Below are 20,766 nucleotides of genomic sequence, written 5' to 3'. Positions count from 1 at the left end.
TGTGCAATCCATCCACAACATGGAAAAGCATAGTCGGGCAAGTAGCACCAGTAACAGTAGTTATATGACACTACCAGAGAACCTGGACTACCATGTCCCAGAAATGGGAAAAAAAATCATGGCTGCTTGAATGATTGCCACACCATGAATAGCTCTCACCCCTGTGATGGGAAACGAATGGGCAAGCATCTGTAGCTAGATAGTCAGCCAGCACTAGGGTCCTAAAAAACAGATAATCGGTTCCATAGCAAGCTAGCAAGTCTTAAACTATTCAGACATTACAGTTCTCCAAAACAACCCATCAGAAGGGCTCAACTTGGCTGCTGAGGAAATCAGCAAATTCTTGCTCAAACGCGCTACCCTAACACCCAGGTAGCTCAGGGAATGGGAAATGAGAAGATATCTATAGTACACTTCTGCCCTAAGGACATACTGAAAGTTGTTTTAACTCGAGCATTAAACTGGTAAGCTGTTACAAAGGATTAAAAATAAATGCGACTCCACCACAGATACTCCCAGATCTGGGAGTATGAATGACATAAAAACTGGGAGGAATTGGCACAACAAGCTGTGGCCTGCCACTATCAAACAAGTCTCCACATAAATGACAGGTTAACCATACAGACCAGGACAGAAAAATATACCTGGCTTGCTCATGAGTGATCTGGTATTAGCCAGTACAAACCAAGTCAACACATTAATAAGTCAGGTCTTGTTTAAAAGTTGGAATTGAAAAATCCAGTGCTTGAAGTACCAGCAACAGTCAGGGAGGATTCCTATCAAGGTGATATTTCATGCCTGGCTGGTGTCTAATAGTCCATGTCCCAACACAAGCTTCCGGGTCAAGGTTAGCAATAAAGGATTCCCTATAGCCCTCCCACCTGATTACTTTTTATGATCCAGTCTCTTGCATATCAGTGAAAGTTCGCAGATGACTGCAAACTGGGCGCCATAATCGACTCTCCAGCCGACACAAGCATCCTCCAAAAGGGCCTCATAGAAACAGACAACTGGTGCCAAAGCCATGGCCTCAAGCTAAATGCCAAAAAGTGTATAGTCATCCCCTCTGGCAAAAACAAAGTGCCCACAAATTACCACATAGGTGGTAATCCATTAAGTACAGAAGAAGTAATTAGGGACCTGGGGACCCAAGTTGATAGCAATCTCTCATTTGACAACCACGTGGCCAAAGTGGTTAGAAAAACATTTTATATAGCCCACCTAATCATGAAGGGATTCACATCTAGATCAGGGGACGTCATCGTGCCTCTTTTCTCATCCCTCATCAGGCCCATAATTGAGTACAATGCCCCTTTTGGGATGTACCTTACCAGACACCTGCAGCAACTGGAAAGACCCCAAAAGTACCTCACCAAGAGGATCAAAGGGCTCAAACAGATGCCATATGCTGCCCAGTTAAAGAAACTCCAGCTCTACTCAGTGGCATACCGGCTGTTCAGAGGCGATCTGTGCCTGACGTATAAAGCCATGTCCAACCCGGAATTAATGGACATGCTGCACCTCAGAAAATCCAAATCCCATCGAGCTACGTGCTCGAGAGACTTGAACCTCAGCACTGAAATAAATAGGACATGCTGGAGGGACAGATTCATAACCCAGAGGCTCCCTTCACTCTGGAATAAAATCCCAGTCCAGGTTAGGCAGAGTCCCTCATTGACTCTCTTCAAGAGGAATCTTGATGAGTGGATGGGAGATCGTAGGTTTACCCTGGGTATCACTTCTGTGTCACTGTTAGACAGAGGCACAGTATACTAACCTCAAAAAAGGGCATAGCAAAATAAATTTAAAATGGGTGGCGAAAGCCAAACACATTCTGGCTAGGCTTATAAATGCCCTAGGGCAGATAGCCTAGTATGAACCTATGAACCTATAAATGTGTGGCTCTAATAAAATAAAGCCAAAACGATGACAGGCTAATAGAAGAGCCTTGGAGTACATGAAGCACATCTAAAGTGATATAACTAAAAGATGAGACTATAAACTGTAACAAATTGATACATAAAACAAACAAACAAAAAAAAGGAATTTAAAAAGGAGCTTCCCAAGCATCCATCTAAGCAGCTAAGACTATAAAGAACTCCATAAACTATATGAAACCAAAACAAAATAAAGACAGCTATAACTCTCCATATCCTGTTTAAGGTAATCTGCAAGGCTCTTATGCTAGAGGAAGAAGAAAAAGTAATGACTGTTAGGACATAATCAAGAGTAGGTGTAAATACTCTTTCAAAAGGCACTTAGAGCCACCTGAGTAGAGCTGCTACAACTGGTCCCCAGAAGGCATTCAATTTTATTGACAACATTTTTAATATGATGAGAAAATGTCAAATCACATCAAGACTTAGGTTCTCTGTTTCCTCTTCCTGACATCACTTAGTTTCAGCAGATGCTTGTAAATCAGGCTATGGGACACATACAGTAATGGTAAGTTCTGAGGATCTGCTCCATATCTTAAATGAATTGCTGCAGCCACTTGGAGTTGTTATGCTCTTGTCTTGTGCTGCAGCATGCTCCATGGAACAGTACCAGGGAACAGAAACAGTTTTAGAAGCTGTGAAATGCTTCTCTATACTACAAAAATAACTGAATAAGCAGAAGGAAGTATTTAATAGATTTAAAGTTGTTAATCAAAAGTAGTCTTAGCTTCCGGACTCTCTCTTTGACAGTGCTCCGTGATTCACAGCTTTCAAAGCTGTAAAACACTTAATTCTCCTACATTTTTGCTCTGCAATAAGTAGTACAGCTGGGTATGTCATTTTGTAACGTCATTATTTTTGCTGAAATATGAGTAAAATTTCTCAGGAAAACTCTCAACGACAAACTAGGATGAGCCACAATCTATTAAAACAGCAATGACATCATCTGCGTTCTCTCCTAGATTAGATTGAACTTCTTATCTCTGACTGTCACCAAATGAAAAGGAAGCCTGTCAAACAAGTAATGCAAGACATCAGTTGAAACCTGAGATATCAATGGGGGGTTTTTATACATGAAGATATTCCAGTAAGCAGACATTTACTCAGTCCAGTGAAAACTGACTTGCAGAAGCTTGCGTGATAAAGACTGATACATCAGAGTAGCTTTGAAGAACGTGTTTATAACTTATTCCTCAGTAAATGGCTACCTCAGAGGTAATTATTTACTTTAGGGGAGTGGGTGATGTAACACTTCCTCCGTATATGGGATTGTGATTGGTTTGCTCCACTTACAACAATTTAGACTGGGCTTTGACATGAGATGTCTGTGTCCCATCCCAAAAAGCATCTTGCTTTTATCAGAACCTAAAGATAAGACATCAATGAAGAATCAGCTTAGTAGACACTCATTTGATCGTCTTCTTCTTTCTGTTTTTTCCTGGTTAGGGGTCGCCACAGCGGATCACCTGTCTGCTCATGATTGGCAGTGGAGTTTTACGGTGCCATGTTGCCAGCCCGGTGCCCAACCTTCCATAGAAGGCACACACATGCATGCACTCACATCTAGGGCCAATTTAGAGTGTCCAATCCATCTACAGCATGCCTTTGGGATGTGGGAGGAAACCGGAGCACCCAGAGGAAACGCATGCGACCACAGGGTGGACATGCAGACTCCACACAGAAGGCACCCCAGCCAAGAATCGAACCGGAGAACTTCTTCCTGTGAGGCGGCGACGCTAATCGCTGCACCACCACGGCCGCCCTGGTGGACACTCATTTGATAATTCAGCATAAATGTTTAAGATTCGAAGTTTTAAAACATAAAATCATCAAAATGCAACTTATTTTTTTTCCAGCAAATAATACAGTTTAGATCTTTAGCCTGAGGGTTAGCAGCATAAAATCCAGTTAGTTACACTGTCTTTAGTACCAGCTTTTGTTGCCCTGCAGCACCTTACTAATGTGTACTAATTCTATACCTGCCCCTAACTGCAACCCTACAACTTATCTTAGCAGAAGCCCTTTCTATAACACTGCAAATACTACAAAAGGCACTTAGACACACATCACTTTCAGCAACTCATACGTACAACACTAAATCAATAAATGTCCTTAACCATTACTCTAATCCTAACCCATAAACACTCGCACACATGCTCCCACCCCCTAATGCCAAGAATTTTGGTATATACAAATGGTTTGGCATTAAAAACCCAAACTCACACTTACTTATCCAAATGCACTCAATCTTCCTCCCTTTGGTACCTCCAGCATTTGATAAGGAGTGCTTTCAATATATTTTCCAAGCATCTCACTTAGTCAAGGAACTGACGATTTGACAGAGTGCAGTAACTGTAAATTATTCATTGCTCGGTGCTATCAGCAGCAGTATCTGTTCCTTTAGGGGTTCAAATTTAATTTCCCCTCACTCCACACTTTCAGAGTCTTTCATATCATCCCCACTGTGAACTGACTTGACTCCACACCACTTTCTCTCCCTCTCTCTAATTCTGTCTTTCTGTCTCTGTTGGACTTGCTGCATTGAGTTAACATTGCACTTAATTCCCATGAGAGAACCAAGCAAAGGTAAAACCTTAGTACTTCTGATCCTTTACTCCTAATTCCTTGATGTGAAATATCCACCTTAGTTCACATACTGTCAGACTCGGTCTCCTCTTATATCTCTTTTCGGCATATAATTAAAAGTAATGTCTTTTGATCCTGTTTATGTTTTTATTTTTGTAGGATGCGTTAAGTGCACTAACATTCACTTCTGTTTTTATTTTCAAAGAAATAATAGCGTGCCCCATCTTTCTAGGTCTTCTATACCCCCAGCCCGATGCATTCTCACTCAGAGCCTCTTGCCTCTGATCATATTTACAGCACTGTACCACCCTCTGGTATTTCCTCTAATTTTCATTAAGCTTGCACAGTTTTTCTTCCCAAGCACTGTCCTGAACATTCTATGAAGTATTTTCATTTTTTTTTTTCAAAATTTGAAATATGCTAAATTCCAGAACCCTCAGCCTGGTGCATTTTCCTCTTCCCTTCTTTCTGAGGTACACTAATGCACAAAAACATCAACGTTAATCTGTCTTATTAATTTATGTTTACAAATCCCTAGTTTAGCACTGCTCTACTTCTAACAAATTCAAAAGTCAATGCTCAGAACATACTTTCTGTTTAAAAGGTATAGAGATGGCTACATATTGACATAGACTGCAATGAGAATTGCCTCAACGAAATCTTAGGACTGCTGGAAACTTGGAAGCTTGATAACAAAACATTTGGACTATGTTTTGCATACTTGGAAGTACATTTAAACTGCATTCTAACTGTACTTATCTTACCATTTAAATATTTTTTGTATGTGTTGTTTGCTCTTTATCTGAAGTTAAAGCTATTAATATAGAGATGGCTACATATTGACATAGACTGCAATGAGAATTGCCTCATCGAAATCTTAGGACTGCTGGAAACTTGGAAGCTTGATAACAAAACATTTGGACTATGTTTTGCATACTGGGAAGTACATTTCAACTACATTCTAATTGTACTTATCTTACCATTTAAATATTTTTTGTATGTGTTGTTTGCTCTTTATCTGAAGTTAAAGCTATTAATTTAAGGCATTTTAGTCTGCATTGCTTCTTGGCCTCTGTGCTGGGCCTAATGTTTTTCTGAATTTGTTTCCCTCTCACTCTCCATGTTCTTGCTGTGATTTATTTTTGGGTCTTTTGAGCTGCCTGCCCCTACTGTACATCTGGCTATGGAAGCTCCTCCTAGTCTCATCTTCTGTATACCTGGAACTGGAAGCTCCTCCCAGTCTTATCTCCTCTGCTTCTTTTACTGGTTAGTGTACTTTGAAACTGCTTTAAAATGTATGTGTTCCTCATTGCTGGCTTGTCTGCCTTTGAATCACCTTGCAATTACTTATATCTAGTTGTCAGACTTGTTTCTGATACCTTTTCACTTCTTGGTAATTAAAGTGTGTTTTTACATTAAGAAAGCTGAGACTGCAATTCTAGTGGGAGCAGAAAGGTAGCCTGGTCTGTCTGAGTTGGGAAACGCACAAGGTGGCTTAAAGTGACAATTATTTGTAGCTAGTTGGTACCTTTTCACTTTAACTGAAGTGTCTTTTTACATTAAGAAAACTGGGACTGCTATTCTAGTGGCAATAGTAAAGTAGTCTGGTCAGTCCGAATTGGTAAAAGCACAGGGAGGATTAAAGTGAGAATTGCTTGTTGTAGCTGGTTATTTGATTTGTTTCTAATAACTTTTCACTTTTGAATAACTAAAGTGTGATTTTACATTAAGAAGTCTGGGACTGCAAGTTCTAGTGGGAGTAGAAATGCATCCTGGTCTGTCTGAGATGGGAAACACACAAGGGGGCTTAAAGTCAGACTGTTTCATCAACCAGAGGGCTTTTTAGGGACGTAGTTGGGTGTTAATCTGAGTGTTACTTTTGTGGTGCTTTTACACCAAGACATTCCAGGATCACCCATCTTGTGGCAAAAGGTGTTTACCTGGTCTTTCTGAGTTGGGAGGCATAACAGGGAGCTCAAAGTGTAGTCATTTATTGGCTAGAGGACACAGGAGTTAGTTTTCAGCTTTTTTCTATCTGCTATGAATTAGGCATGTTTTTGTGGAGCTGTTTACTGCTCAGTGGCAGTTAGCAGCACCCTGTACAGTAGCAAACCTATAAAGTTAGTACTTAGGACTTTAACCTAGAGCACAGAAAAGCTTTACATGGAGCTAAGCTTAGGGCAGCCAGTTAGAGGGTCAAACAGCACCAAGATCATAGCACTACCGTAACATTTAGCCTTCAACCTAGACACCACTCAGGTGACCCCTGTAAAACCAAGATGCTAAACCGTAATAGTACAACTCTAATACAGGTCCTGACAACATGGATTTACAATTTCCTAATGTCTCTGTGGCTAGCTTGGTAGCTTTTAATTCTTAAAGAAACTAACACGTATGTGAGAGATGTATATAAATCACTTCCTTGGAGGCATAAATCTAGCGTACAAACAAGTTTGTCAAGAACTCACACACTATATCCTTTACACATATGGCTCTCCACGCAGGTAGACCTTCTTATGCTAAGGCACTTAAAAGAAGCCTCTTCAAACCTCAAAGACCGCTTAAGCTGTCAAACAGTTATTCTCGGCAATCACTAAAGTATACACCAAAAGCAACACCTAATATCACACATATGCCTACACCCAATGATCCCCAGGAACAAAGCCCATAAGGTAAGTAAACACTTTACCTAGTTCTCTTGTCATAGGGGATTCTATTAAATGACACACAGACGCTCCTCTCACCAGGCTGGACAAGGAGAAGATAATGGTTACTTGCCTATGTGGAGAAAGGATCTGCAATATCATTTACACACTCAAGTCACTGCACCACAGGTACCAATATGGTTCTATCACAGTCTATATGAGTATAAATGACCGGAGTCATACTTCGCTGGACTATACGAAAAGATACATTATGGAGCTCTCTGAATATGTGACACAGACAGGTACATGCCTTGCACTGAGCAGTATTCAACCTTCACCAAGAATGATGCCACAGTATGAAGAGAAAAATTACTGACTTTAATAAATGGGCTTAGTTTTTGGTTGGACTCCAGCAGAATCCAATCTCCATCAGCACAGCAGGATGTGGATAACAGACCACTTTGCTTTGCCATGGACAATCTTTACCTGTCCCACATGGGCTTTCAGAAATTGGCTAAAATTGTATCCATCCCCTTAGAGATTTTTTTAGGCAATGTCAAAATGACAAAACTACCAAAATAGCAAAAAAAAAACAAACAAACAAACAAAAAGTAACCTTAAGGTGTTACTGATCAATGCTAGGATCCTAAACAAGAAACTCTACACTCTTCAAGCTCTCCTTACTGAGGACAATGTAGACATCTGTGTTGTTACACAGACTTGGCTTAAAGTCACAGAAAGTACTCCACCAGTGGATAGCCTTTCACGCATTAAAAATAACAGCAGCATACAGGTGGTCTAAAGGTGGAGCTGCCTTGATCTACATTAGCAGCACGTACATCTCTAGGCTGGTTAAACAGAATGATGCCCTGGAGTTCATTCATGACCAAGTCTCCATAGACAAGGTTCCTTACCATGTCCTGGCCAGCTACAGGTCACCCTTTGTAACCCACAAAGCTCATAACTCTTATCTAGACCTACTAGAGGCACTCTCTATCCAACCAAATACCCTGTTTATGCGAGACTTTAACTACCCCTCCATAGACTGGGAAATGCACACTGCCTCTAACTCACAGGCACAATGTTTCCTTGACTTTATCAACACAAACACCCTGGACCAGATACTGCACTCTCCAAACACAGGATCAAATATAATGGACCTAGTACTCACCAATGTAGGAGAAAATTGCACTCCCCCAGTGTCACATTCTCATTGGTGAAGTTGGATCACAAAGCTCTCTCTCTCTCTCTCTCAAAATAAAAATCAAACTGGGAAATCCAACTAAACCAGTAACAGTTAGGAACTATTCTAAAACAAACTACATCCTATTAAATGATAGTTTGCCAAAATTCATGTCTCCCCCAAACCCTGAGAACACAGCTATCTGTGCAGAATTATTCACAGAAACCCTATACTGACATGTAAATGGCTGCAATGAGGCTGCCATACCTACAGAAGTAAGCTCAGATCTAACACCACAAACAAAACACATTGGTGAAATCTTACCTTAACAGGGTATATAACAAAAGAAAAAAAAGTTATGGCCAAAATCAGAAAGAGCAAGACTCTTTGATTCAACTAAACAAGAAACTAAAAGGTCTAATAAAGTCCAATAAGGTCAATTACTAGGTAAGGATGACCTCCCAAGCAAAAGACAATCACAAGGCCTTCTTCAGCTACGTCAGGAGCCTTAAAGGTACTACTCAGTAGTATAAAGAAATGGTTGCATAGGCACAACCTTCACTGACCAGGGTGATAGTGAAGCTACTGGGTGATAAACTTAGCTCTAACTTCACACCCCACTACCCCCTGTGAAATCCCTTCTAGTATATTCCCCCAACTATCAAAAGGGAGCAGGTCCTGGAGGTGTTCATTAAGGCCAAAAACACTGCTTCACTGGACCATCAACAATATCCCCAGTTGCCACCTAAATAGCCTATAACATGACCTAGCAAGATCACTTAACCCACGTTTCAACTACAGCCTCAAAACAGGTTATGTGCCAGGTGAACAGGGCTGCAATGATCACCCCTCTTCATAAGGGTGGACCATCAATTGACCCCAGGAACTACTGACCCATCGGTCTGACAAGTATAATTTGGAAAGCCATGAAATGAATTATCATAGAAATGATCAACAAAGACATAGGCAATCTACATATGCTAGACCCAACCGAGTTTGGCTTTGTTAAGGGAAGCTCTTGCCTGCTTAACATGGTACACTTCTTCAACAGGGTCACAATGGCTATGGAAGAGGGAAAATGGTGCGTACCACCTTCCTTGACCTGGCCAAGGCATTCGATACAATACCCTGGCTCAGGTATTGTTGACAGACTCTCAGAATTAGGCACAAATCCCTATACAACTCACTGGATTGCCAGCAGACAGGACTGAGAAGTCAGTACAGGTGAGAATACCTCCACCAAGAGATCGAGAACCAGTGGAGTACCCCAGATCTTCATGTTTGGTGCACTCCTGTTTAGCATCTACTTCTTGGAAGTCACAGTTAATGTCAAAGGCCTCTGGCTCACCAAGTTCACAGATGATGGTAAACTGAGAGCTATCACAGATCCCCTCCATGACACCAACATTCTACAAGAGAGTCTAACACAAACAAATGACTGTTGCAAAAGCCAAGTATTAAAACTCATTGCAAAGAAATGTATTATAGTGCCCTCTGTTGACCTGACAATTAGGAATCTGTGACCATATGTAGACAGTAATCTGGCATTTAACCAACATGTAGTCAGGATAGTAAGAAAATAATTTTATGTTGTTGAACTCATAATCAAGAGTATGGCATCCAGGTCCAAGGAAGTAAAAAATAGCACTCTACTTAGCCCTTATCAGACCCATCTTTGCCATGTACCTCACCAGGCACTTGCAGCAGATGGAATGTCCTCAAAGGTTCTTCATCAGGAGAATCCAGGGTATGAACACTCTTGTCTACACAGATCACCTTAAGATCCTATCTCTGTTTTTCTACAGGCTACCGAGAGGTGACTTATGTCTAGCATATAAGGTATCCTCACATCAAGCTCTGATGCATGTCTTGCACATCCGCAAGACAAACAGCACCAGGAACACTAAATCCAAGGACCTGAACTTTACCTGCAAAATAAACAGAACCCACTGAAGGAACAGATATGTGTCTCAAAGAATCCCCGCATTATGGAATAAGCTCCCCATCTATGTGAAGCAGAGTTCATCTCTGACCCTATTCAAAAGAAATCTTGCTCACCAGATGGAAACTTGTGAATTCACCCCCGGTCTAGCCCCCATGTCTCTGATGGACAGAGGATGACAGTAAGTAAATTAATCCCCAACTAACATAACTCCATCCCACATAACCCTTAGCTACCTCTTTACAAACATACCCCATTATATAGGTATCCACAGAATTCTGTAAATCAAATGAGACTAGGGCTACCCATTCCAGGGACCTAAATATGGCCTGTGACTTAAACAGGACATGCTGGAGGGACAGACAGATTTATCTCCTAGTGACTGGCACATCTTTAGAACAGCTACTAGTTTATGTGAAACAGTGCACCTCTATGACACTGTTCAAGAGGAACCCAGATGAGTGGATGGGGCACCGGAAATTCTTACTGGGGATAGAGCCTACAACCCTCCTGGACATGGGCAGTTATCACTAAATGCAGTCTTGTATACTGACTAGCATTTCTATGGTATTACATTAGGATGAAATGGCTACACTTAAAATGACCTCCGGATCGATAGTCTAGTAATCTCCTATAATCCTATGATCCGGGACAAAATTGAGTTGGGATGCATGGCTAGGCTTGTAAAGATCCTGGTGGTCATCGGCCTAGTATAAAACTATGAATCTATAAGATACATTTACACATCTAATCATCCATCCAAAATGTTTTTACCTAGTAACCACAGCAGTGAAGCTTCCTATTCACTTAAATAAAAAAATATCCCCTAATTTAGACTAATGAGACAGTGTTTAACGATTTTGTTAATCAGCAGATACATTTTTATGTCAGTGGTTGCTATACCCACCACCACATTTAATTCACTCCCAAACTGAGATGTTGGTAAACTAAATATACACCCATAAGATCTAAGCTGGACTTTGAAATGACAAGCACAAGGCCAAAACAAAAGACTAATCAATTCTCTAATGAGGAGGTGGGTGCAGTAAACAGATCCATTACTGGCTAGATATTTTATTACAAATGTCACATAAAAGATATACGGGAATACAAATAAACATCAAATATCCAGACTGCTTAAGTCTATGCAAGCAAAAATTCTGTTAAACCTGCCTAAGTGAATACACTGTAGCATTTAAATCAACATTAATATTATAAATATACTAATATTTTTATACAGATTCACTGCAGTAGAGTGAAATGGTAAGAAATGATTTATGCAGAATAATCAGTAGATTCTTACCTCCTGAACATCCCATGCTCGAAGTATACCATCACTGGATGCTGAACACACAACAGAATTACAAACTCCTTTACCAAACTGATGTTCATTTTCAGAAACATATACCACTCCAACTATTTTACCTTTATGAAAAATTAAATAAATAATAGAGTCAGGAGAGGTCATTTTCATAAATTCTGCAAAAAAGCTTTCATAAAGACAGAAACAGTTTCATTGTTGTCAAATTCGAAACAAACTAATCCAATGCACACAATAACTTTTATACAAGAAATTACTATAGGAGTATATTTTTAAAATGCTGTCTCCTGCAGCAGCTACCACTTAGTGGGGTTACACAGAAATTACTATGGCCCCACAACTCACATGTATCTCAAGTCAGATTTCTGGAAAAGTATGCCTCATTTCACATCAATAGCTGTATTCTACCCTATAAAAAAGGTAGAGATGGTCCATAAACTTTACTGCAGATCTAAAGCACTGGAAGAGAAGCTGCAATAAGAAAACCTAAAAATGATGTGTAAACAAAGAGAATGAAGAAGAGCTAGATAACCAAACAGGGAATTCAGGAACATGTGGAAGTTCCTGAACCCAGTTCTATTAGAAACACGTATGGTGATATGATTGGCTGTATATACAAATAATTCAAAGGTTTTTCTTTTAAATGATGTGATTTTTGGTTGTCCAACAGCACAGAATAAGATCCATTTTTGCTGTGTGAGCTGTCTTCAATTACATGAATCAATTTAATGGATGTTTTTGGTTTATTATATACCTACATCTATTTGTGTGTGTGTGTGTGTGTGTATGCATATTTAATCTATATATGTGTGATTGATCTCTGCTAAAGAAAATGAAACACTGTTCTCCATCTGGTGATGATCTTCCTGATGATTATCTTAAGCACGTTGTAGACTCTGCTGTATACCCAGTCTCAATTCTCATCAACAGATCTATTCAAGACTCTCATGTCCCTGTCCTATAGGGAAAAAAAACTTTATTATTACCCTCCATAAAGAAGGTAACTCTTCTGAAACATCTACCTTTAAGCCAACTTCCATCATTTCTCCCCTTTCTAAGATCCTGGAAAAGTATATTCATAAGCAACTCCTTCAGTACCTCTTACAAAATGATCTCCAAACCTCAAGGCAACATGGTTTTTGATGAGGCCATAGCACTCCTCAACATTTCTGACACTATTAATAAGGCTAGAATGAAAGTTAATCTCTTCTGTTTTTCTAGATCTTTCAAAAGCCTTTGACACCAAGTCATATGAGAAACGTCTCATTCAAATGTTCTCTCTAGGCCTTTCCAAACCAAATCTTCTATAGTTCTCCAACTACCTATATGAAAGATATCAGCATGTCAAATGGTTCTCTTCTCCCTCCTTTTCTCCTAGTTAAAACATGTGTTCTTCAAGGCTCTATTCTCAGTCCCCTGCTTTTTAACATTTTCATAACAACTTATATACATCCCCTCAGCAAGCTTGATTTATTCGGTATGCAGATGACTCAAATCTCATCTGCTCATATGACAGTCCACTAAAACTATAATACATGGCACAAGATGCCTTCAACTCAGCTGAACTGTGGCTACTCAGAACCAACTTTTATGTAAACCAAAAAAGCTAAACTCATAAATATTTTCTCAAAGTCCCATGCCAATGCTCAAAGTAGCTTCCATATTGTAAAATCCAAAAATGTTCCAATAAATCCACAGGATAAACCAAGGCAGATGTGATAAAAACTAGTTTAATAAACGATAAGCACTTTCATGCTCTCCTGAGCACTTCTTCAGACCATATAAAAATACAAATTCACATACACTGCTTATATAATGCATAACATTACAAACTGACCTATCACAAAATAAAATCACTTAAATAATCTCTGCCTCTTAAGGAAAGGTTTTAAAGGGATGGAAGTATTCAAACCTGGTGATACATTGCTATGTAGCCTAATAATCCAACTGCTCTCTTTCTGTTCTAAAATATTATTGAGATCTCCCAATCTGCTACCAGGTTTTAGCTGTTCTAGTACTCTAAACATAAATGTGCGTGTAGAGTCTGTGTCCCTCACATGACAGGCTAGAGAATTTGTTGAATCATTCTTCCTAATAGCCAATAAATGCTTATGTATCCTTTCCTTTAACTGTCTCTTGGTCTTTCCTACATAGAAATTTTGACAAGATAGACAACTAGCTAGGTAAACCACATAGGTACTACAGCAATTTGTATGAAAATTGCTAGTATATTTAAAGTGTGTGATGGGATGTATGAAGCTAGATGCTGTATCTATAAATGAACAATAGCTGCATTTAACACACTTAGTAGTAGATCCATTATATACAGAACTATGCGAGTTATTATACTTATAGCATAACATCTGTTTAAGATTTCGCTTGTTTTTAAAAGCAAAATTTGGTTGTGATCCTACAATCTAACTGATTTTTTCATGTGACATAAGAATGGGTCAGTTTTTCTTGATAATGTCACAAAAAACTCTATGATCACTAGTATAATTCATAGTAAAATTCACTGGATGTTTATTAGATTGTTGTATATTCCCATTATGGGAAACAAAGTTATCTGCATAAAGAAAAGGACGGGCATTCATAGGTCTTAATTCAACAACCTCATGTTCCATCTGATCTACCTCACTATGTTTGTAACCTCTAAATTTAAATTCATCTTTTAACTTAGATAGATCTGCGTCAAAGACCTCTTGAACACTGTCAAGTCTGGACATCCGCATGCCCTGACCCTTTAATACATTCTTAAAAACTCTCTTCGGATGCATGTTATTCCTATGGAGGGTAGCATTAACCCTACATTCTTTCCTGAACGAAGACATAGAGACTATAAAATGTCTAGTATCTTTGAGAATCACTTCAGATTTGTCTATCACCTTTCTTAACTCTTTCTCAACAAAAATAGATATAGATTCAGTGGCCCATCCCCCACCAGAAACAATGGGTCTCATAGGGGGCCTGTGCATTGATTTATGTACTTTAGGTAGACCGTTCAAAACAGGTATGATAGGATGTATAATTTTAAAATAATTATATAAGTCAAGACTAATCATATTGCCAGCTAAATAACTGCTTAAAATTCTATGAATCTTATCAATAGTATGATGAACAAGATCTAAATTAATGGAACAATATGTATTAACATCATTTAATAACTCATCCATTAATTCAAAATAACAGTCCCTATCAAGAATGACCAGAGAACCTCCCTTGTCTGCTGGTCTGAAAATAACTGTGTCATCCTTTTGCAAATCATACAAGACAGTCCATTCATCATTGGTCAAATTTCTAAAATGTTTCCGTTTGCTAGTAGTGTTCACAAAATAGGCTCTAACTTCTTTTTCACATATACAACTAAATGCTTCTAATACAGGATCCAAAACAGGCATATAACAACTAGGTTTCCTATAAATATTCTTGTTCGTATTCTCAAAAATAGTTCGTAACATAACGTTCCTGGTAAACAGTTTCATATCAATTATCATCTCTGATAAATGCATATTAGAAGCTGGTATAAACGACATACCTTTATTTAAAATATTAAGCTCAACATTCAAAAAAAGTCCTTTTGGATAAGTTACAAATTATTCCCCGTTCGACTTCTGCCACATCTTCTTTATTGTTTGGGAAGGTATCTTCTCTGTCTCTGATAGTTGTAGAGAATACCTCCTCCCCCTGTTCAATTGTGTCCTGTCCTTGGGTATATGAATGTCCCGTATAGGTAAAGGGAGAGGTGGAAAGGCCAAAGAATATGGACAGACTTGTCCTTGTGCTTAACCACTTGACTATTCAATTATTGACTTGCCAACGATTTAGAACTACATGGATCATGAACAGCATTGTTGGCTGGAGCTGCTACTATAGCTGCCTCTGTCTGAGTTAGAACTTCTGAGCCCCGGGTGTTCGTCGTATCGTCATCTGGTACCACTTCTGGTCTCCGCGATGATGTCATCAAGATAGGTGTGTCTGTCCGCTCCAATCGAATCGAAGAATTGTTGCGTTCTCTCACTGGCTCTAAATTCGAGCCGGTAGCTAGAGTTCTTGGCCAGGAAAAGACATGGCCATTAGAGAAATCGCGTAAATCTCTTTCCAACTTACGCCTCTTGATGTTGAGCAGGCGATTTTGGAAAGAGACTATTTTGTCAGTTAATTCATCTAATGCTGGAAATATCACATTCTCAGGGAAAGAGGCACACAAGTTGGATTGTCTTTCATGAATAGCTGTTGTAAGTTGTATTTCAAATGGAAGAAAATATTGTATCAGTAGCTTCATATGACTGAAGCTTAGATCTAAATTTAACTTCTGCCAGTCTCTTAATAAATCTAAAAATTGCTCACCATATGAAGGCATCCGCAAAATGCGAAGGCCTCGTGGAACGACTTTATGGTGAATACAGGCTTCAAGATGAAGTCGCTGGCATTGATAACGTTTGAGTTTTTCTAAATCTGCTTCTAAAGCTCTTAAATCTTTAAACATCAATTGGCGGTCATAACCAGGATCAGTTACATCATCTGTTGTATTCACAGCAGTACAATTGAGTAACGGGTTCTCAGATATCAAGGTCATACTTTCAAAATGTTTTAAATTGAAACATTTAGGTTTAGGAACATAGTCCAGTTCTATACCATTCACATCCACCATGGTCCACAGTAGCAATAACACAAAAGCAGAAAAACCACAAAAAATGCCACAGTGGAACAAGATACCAGTGGAAATAAAACAATAAAATCCAAAAATGTTCCAATAAATCCACAGGATAAACCAAGGCAGATGTGATAAAAAACAGTTTAATAAACGGTAAGCGCTTTCATGCTCTCCTGGGCACTTCTTCGGGCCATATAAAAATACAAATTCACATACACTGCTTATATAATGCATAACATTACAAACTAACTTATCACAAAATAAAATCACTTAAATAATCTCCGCCTCTTAAGGAAAGGTTTTAAAGGAATGGAAGTATTTAAACCTGGTGGTAACTTCCATATTGCCTCTCTAAACAATACGGCTATTGCAGTGGCAATCCATACCAAATGACGCCAACTTAAAGTTTGATATTCACAAACAAAACTGTATAAAAAATACATCAACACCTAGGTCTGGTATATAGAGTAAAAAAATTCCTTACTCCCCCTAGTAGAACCACCCTAGTTAACTCTTATTTTTTACCCTCCCCTCTCTATGGCTCACCTGTTTTGACTAACATCCAAATTTCGTTTAAAGCACAACTAGCGCAATTCTATAATAAGACAGCTAGACCTGCAGCTACTACACAGCTCATCACTGTTCTGCATTATGTGCTCTCATCTAGTTAGAACTCCATCATCAACTAAACCATACACAACTTCTTCAAATACATAAAATATTATATAATCCATCTACCTGAACTTCTGTCTCATTAGTACTTCATCACCATCTCCCAAATTACCCTTTACATTCTCAAAACAAAAACCTGCTTGAAATCTATAAACCAAAAAAAGTATGGGACAAAGTCTATACTCTAACCTAAATTCTATCAGAACTATTTCATGCCTCCATGTGCTTCAGTTCTGTCTCAAAGAATTTCCCACTAACTCACGGCTATGCCCATGCACCTCTCCTGTATGATCTAAATTAAGAAATACTTTACATTCTTACTAACCTTTCGTCATACTATCTATGTATATCCTTTCAAGACTTGCCATGTCCCCGCTCGTAGGGGGCTTGTATCATATTTTTTCATTATTTCCCAGCATAGTAGACTACGCTTCTAATAGGTGCATAGGTTCATAGGTTGGTACTAGGCTATCGGCCCTAGGGCCTATACAAGCCTAGCCATAACAATTCCCTGGCTACTTCTTCTCACACTATTTACTTCCTGGACCCCTATATACTTTTGTATATACTGATTGTCATATTTAACTGCAATTTGTTTTCTATTATATCATTTGTGTCTGCTCATGCCTTATTCTATCCTATGTATTCCACTGTCAAATTGGATTTTACTTACATCTATACTACTGTTTTGTTTGATGCTGTTTAACTCCCTGGAGCTTTTCTCCCAAAGACTATACTGAAAATAGGTACGTATTCCCCAGTTGGACCTCCTAGGTAAACAAATGCCAATAAACAAATAAAACTGTATATTTCTTACTATACATCTATATATATATATATATATATATATATATATATATATATACACACACACACACACACACATATAAACACACACACAGATATGTGTGTAGATATAAAATCTCTGTTCCTGTCTCTCTCTCTCTCTCTCTATCTCTGTATGTGTGTGCATATATACATATATGTATAGACAGATATATATATATATATATATATATATATATATATATATATATAAATAAATAAATACACACACACACACACACACACACATATATATATATATATATATATATATATAGAAAGATATTGATATAGATTTACTTTGAGGTAGTGAAAACACCTGGTTTCTTCAAAAGCAGAAAGACCTTATTATGAAAACACCAAAAAGGCTATGGACACCACAAAAATAGCCAAATAGCTACAGAATAGAGAAACGTGCAAGAGAGTAAACTGTGTAGTCCATACGTTGTGGCAACACTCAGCACATGTGCATGAAGTCTGTCTTAAATCTGACAATCTTTTAGAAGTGTTCCTACTTGGAAATTAAAGACAGGTGAGCTGTTGTCAAAAAGTTACAGTGATGGGAATGGTACTTTTGCTGGTGCTGTAATTTCAACTATTCAGAATTTGACTGATTTGTGTGCAGACACAGTATGGTTGATGGATGGCAAGTCTGTGAGTCAAGTGGATCACTGATGCCAGTTTTATTACGTATTTATTCCTCCTGCTAACCAGGATAGTTTGACTGGGCAAAGTACTCTTTTTCAGCAGAGGAGCAGTGAGAAAAACTCCCCAGTAACACAAGAATCATAAATGGTATAAATTAACAGTGTAGAATACATATTATTATAATACTTAGAATACAGCATAATACTTAGAAATCAGCACAGGCAAGTAACTGCAGAACAGTAGATCAAAATACAAGAAATTAAACAACAGTGACTGATTAACAGTATAATGTAAAGTAAGTAATTACAGGCGTTATTACATTTTATTATTTATTTATTTCAGTTTGATAACCGGGGAGGTCCACTGGGCTCAGGAGCCCATTTTCAGTGGAGGCCCGGGGAGAAAAGCTCCACATTACTTAGTAAAGATAAAAAACAGGTAAAATTAAATTTAAGATTCAAACATATAGGTACATTAAGATAGAACAGAAAACAATAGGTTTTATGAATACGGGTAAAATTGTCATACAGAGACAGTTATGAGGTACAATGGTTACATAGCATATGAGTCATATATTAACATGGTTGGTTAATAAGGATATTTAGAATTTGAGTCTTGTTAGGGCAGAGAGGAAGACCAGAGACAGTATGGGGTACAATGGTAACATAGGATATGGGTCGTAGATTAACATGAATGGTTAATAAGGTTATAGAATCTGTATTCTGCAAAAAAAAAAAAAAAAAAGAAAAATCTTGTTTTCCCACCTTACTGAACTAGAATAGTCCAGTCTTCAGAGTTTGCTGATCTCTGGGCTTTGGCTTGGTTCCTGTGCTATTCCATATCCTTATTTGGATAAAGGGAAGCTTCTTTGTTCACCAGTGGGAGTGAGGAGCACTGAGCAGCCTATTTGTCCCTAGAGCAGTGGTTCCAGCCAGAAACTTGTAGTCTATTGGCCATTTTGGGTCAATTCCTAGCTCTTTTCAACCCCCTGCTATAAAGACCGCTTTAGCGCGATTTAGCGCAGAGTTGCCCATAGAGCACCATCGGGCAGCGCCGGTTAAAGTATTTCTGGCTCCGTAAAGTCTGCTCTTCAATTTTTCCCTTAGAACTTCTCTACTTGCAATCTAAACAGTCTATTCTCTATCTCAAAAGCTCAGCACTTGCTCCTAAAGCATTTTTATATAGGTAAAGTACTTATATACTAAACAAAGTACTACATTAGCCTAGAATCCCCTTGAGTACCCATTTCCCTACAGGTCCCTTCTGACTCAGTTACACAGCAAACTTTTTCACTTTTTCTAGCATGTCGAAGGGTCAGTTGCTAGCGTCCTCTCCTGTTCAGCTGGTGAATCTGGGCATCTTGAGGCAATGTTACAATTGCCTCATGTACACAGACAACCCACTCCTTCTCCCACAAAACACAAATACATGTGAGAGATGCAACTATATAGCCAAACTGGAGGCTGAGCTCTCTCAACTCAGGACTGGCAAGACCAGCAGGAGGAGAAGGAAACCAAACACACCACAAACCCAGTTTCACATAGAACTATCACAACTGCAAAACAAACACATAAACACACAAAGACATACTCAGAGGCACTGATAAAAATCTACCAAAACTACAGAGGCCTCCAAAGCAGACACCCAAGCAACTACCACCTCAAGACATAAGACATGCAACACATAGTTCTCAAAGTCAGTGTGCTAAACAGTCACAGCCCTTAAGGCCAAACACAATGCCAGACACACTTGTTATAGGTGACTCCATAGTCAGACACACTGACGTCCCACTCACCAGACTGAACAAGGAAAAGATCACAGTAAGCTGCCTGTCAGGCGCTAGAATCCGCCACATAACACAAGCACTCAGGTCACTCCACAGCAAGTACAAGTATGACTCAGTCATTGTCCATGCCGGTGTGAACGACCTGAGACGTACCTCCCTGGGCTACATGAAAAGAGACATAGAGGAGCTCTCAGATTATGTAGCCCAGGCCGGTATGACCCTGACCCTGAGCAGTATCCTACCCTCACCAAGAATGATGCCACAATACAGAGACAAAATGATCAGCTTTAATAATTGGCTTAATTACTGGTGTCATTCTAAGGGGATCCAATGTCTGTCTGCCTGGGATGACATGCTTGACAAGCCACGCTGCTTCGCAAGGGACGGCTTGCACCTGTCACCCCTGGGCTTCCGGATATTGGCAAAGGCTCTTGCCACCTCCATAGTGCCTTTTTTAGGCAAGGCTCAAATGATAAACCTACCGCCCTAGGAAACAAAAATGGAGAAAAACTAAGGGTAATACTGCTCAATGCCAGAAGTCTAAACCTCAAGATGCACGCCCTCGAA

General features: G+C 39.1%; 1 protein-coding gene across 3 annotated transcripts in view; it reads right to left on the bottom strand.

The window, feature by feature from the left end:
• Window positions 1–20,766, bottom strand: part of FBXW12 (F-box and WD repeat domain containing 12) — a 1,108,462-nt gene that overhangs the window by 646,638 nt on the left and 441,058 nt on the right. For all 3 annotated transcript variants that reach the window (XM_044078114.1, XM_044078116.1, XM_044078115.1), the window contains one exon: window positions 11,597–11,718. In XM_044078114.1, coding sequence (XP_043934049.1) covers window positions 11,597–11,718 — 122 coding nt within the window. The remainder of the gene's footprint in view (window positions 1–11,596; window positions 11,719–20,766) is intronic.

The sequence above is a fragment of the Protopterus annectens genome, chromosome 7.part0 (assembly GCF_019279795.1).
Source record: "Protopterus annectens isolate FY-2018-M chromosome 7.part0, PAN1.0, whole genome shotgun sequence".
Lineage (NCBI taxonomy): Eukaryota > Metazoa > Chordata > Ceratodontiformes > Protopteridae > Protopterus > Protopterus annectens.
Note: the sequence above shows the minus strand (reverse complement) of the source record. Positions and strands in the feature narration are given on the sequence as shown.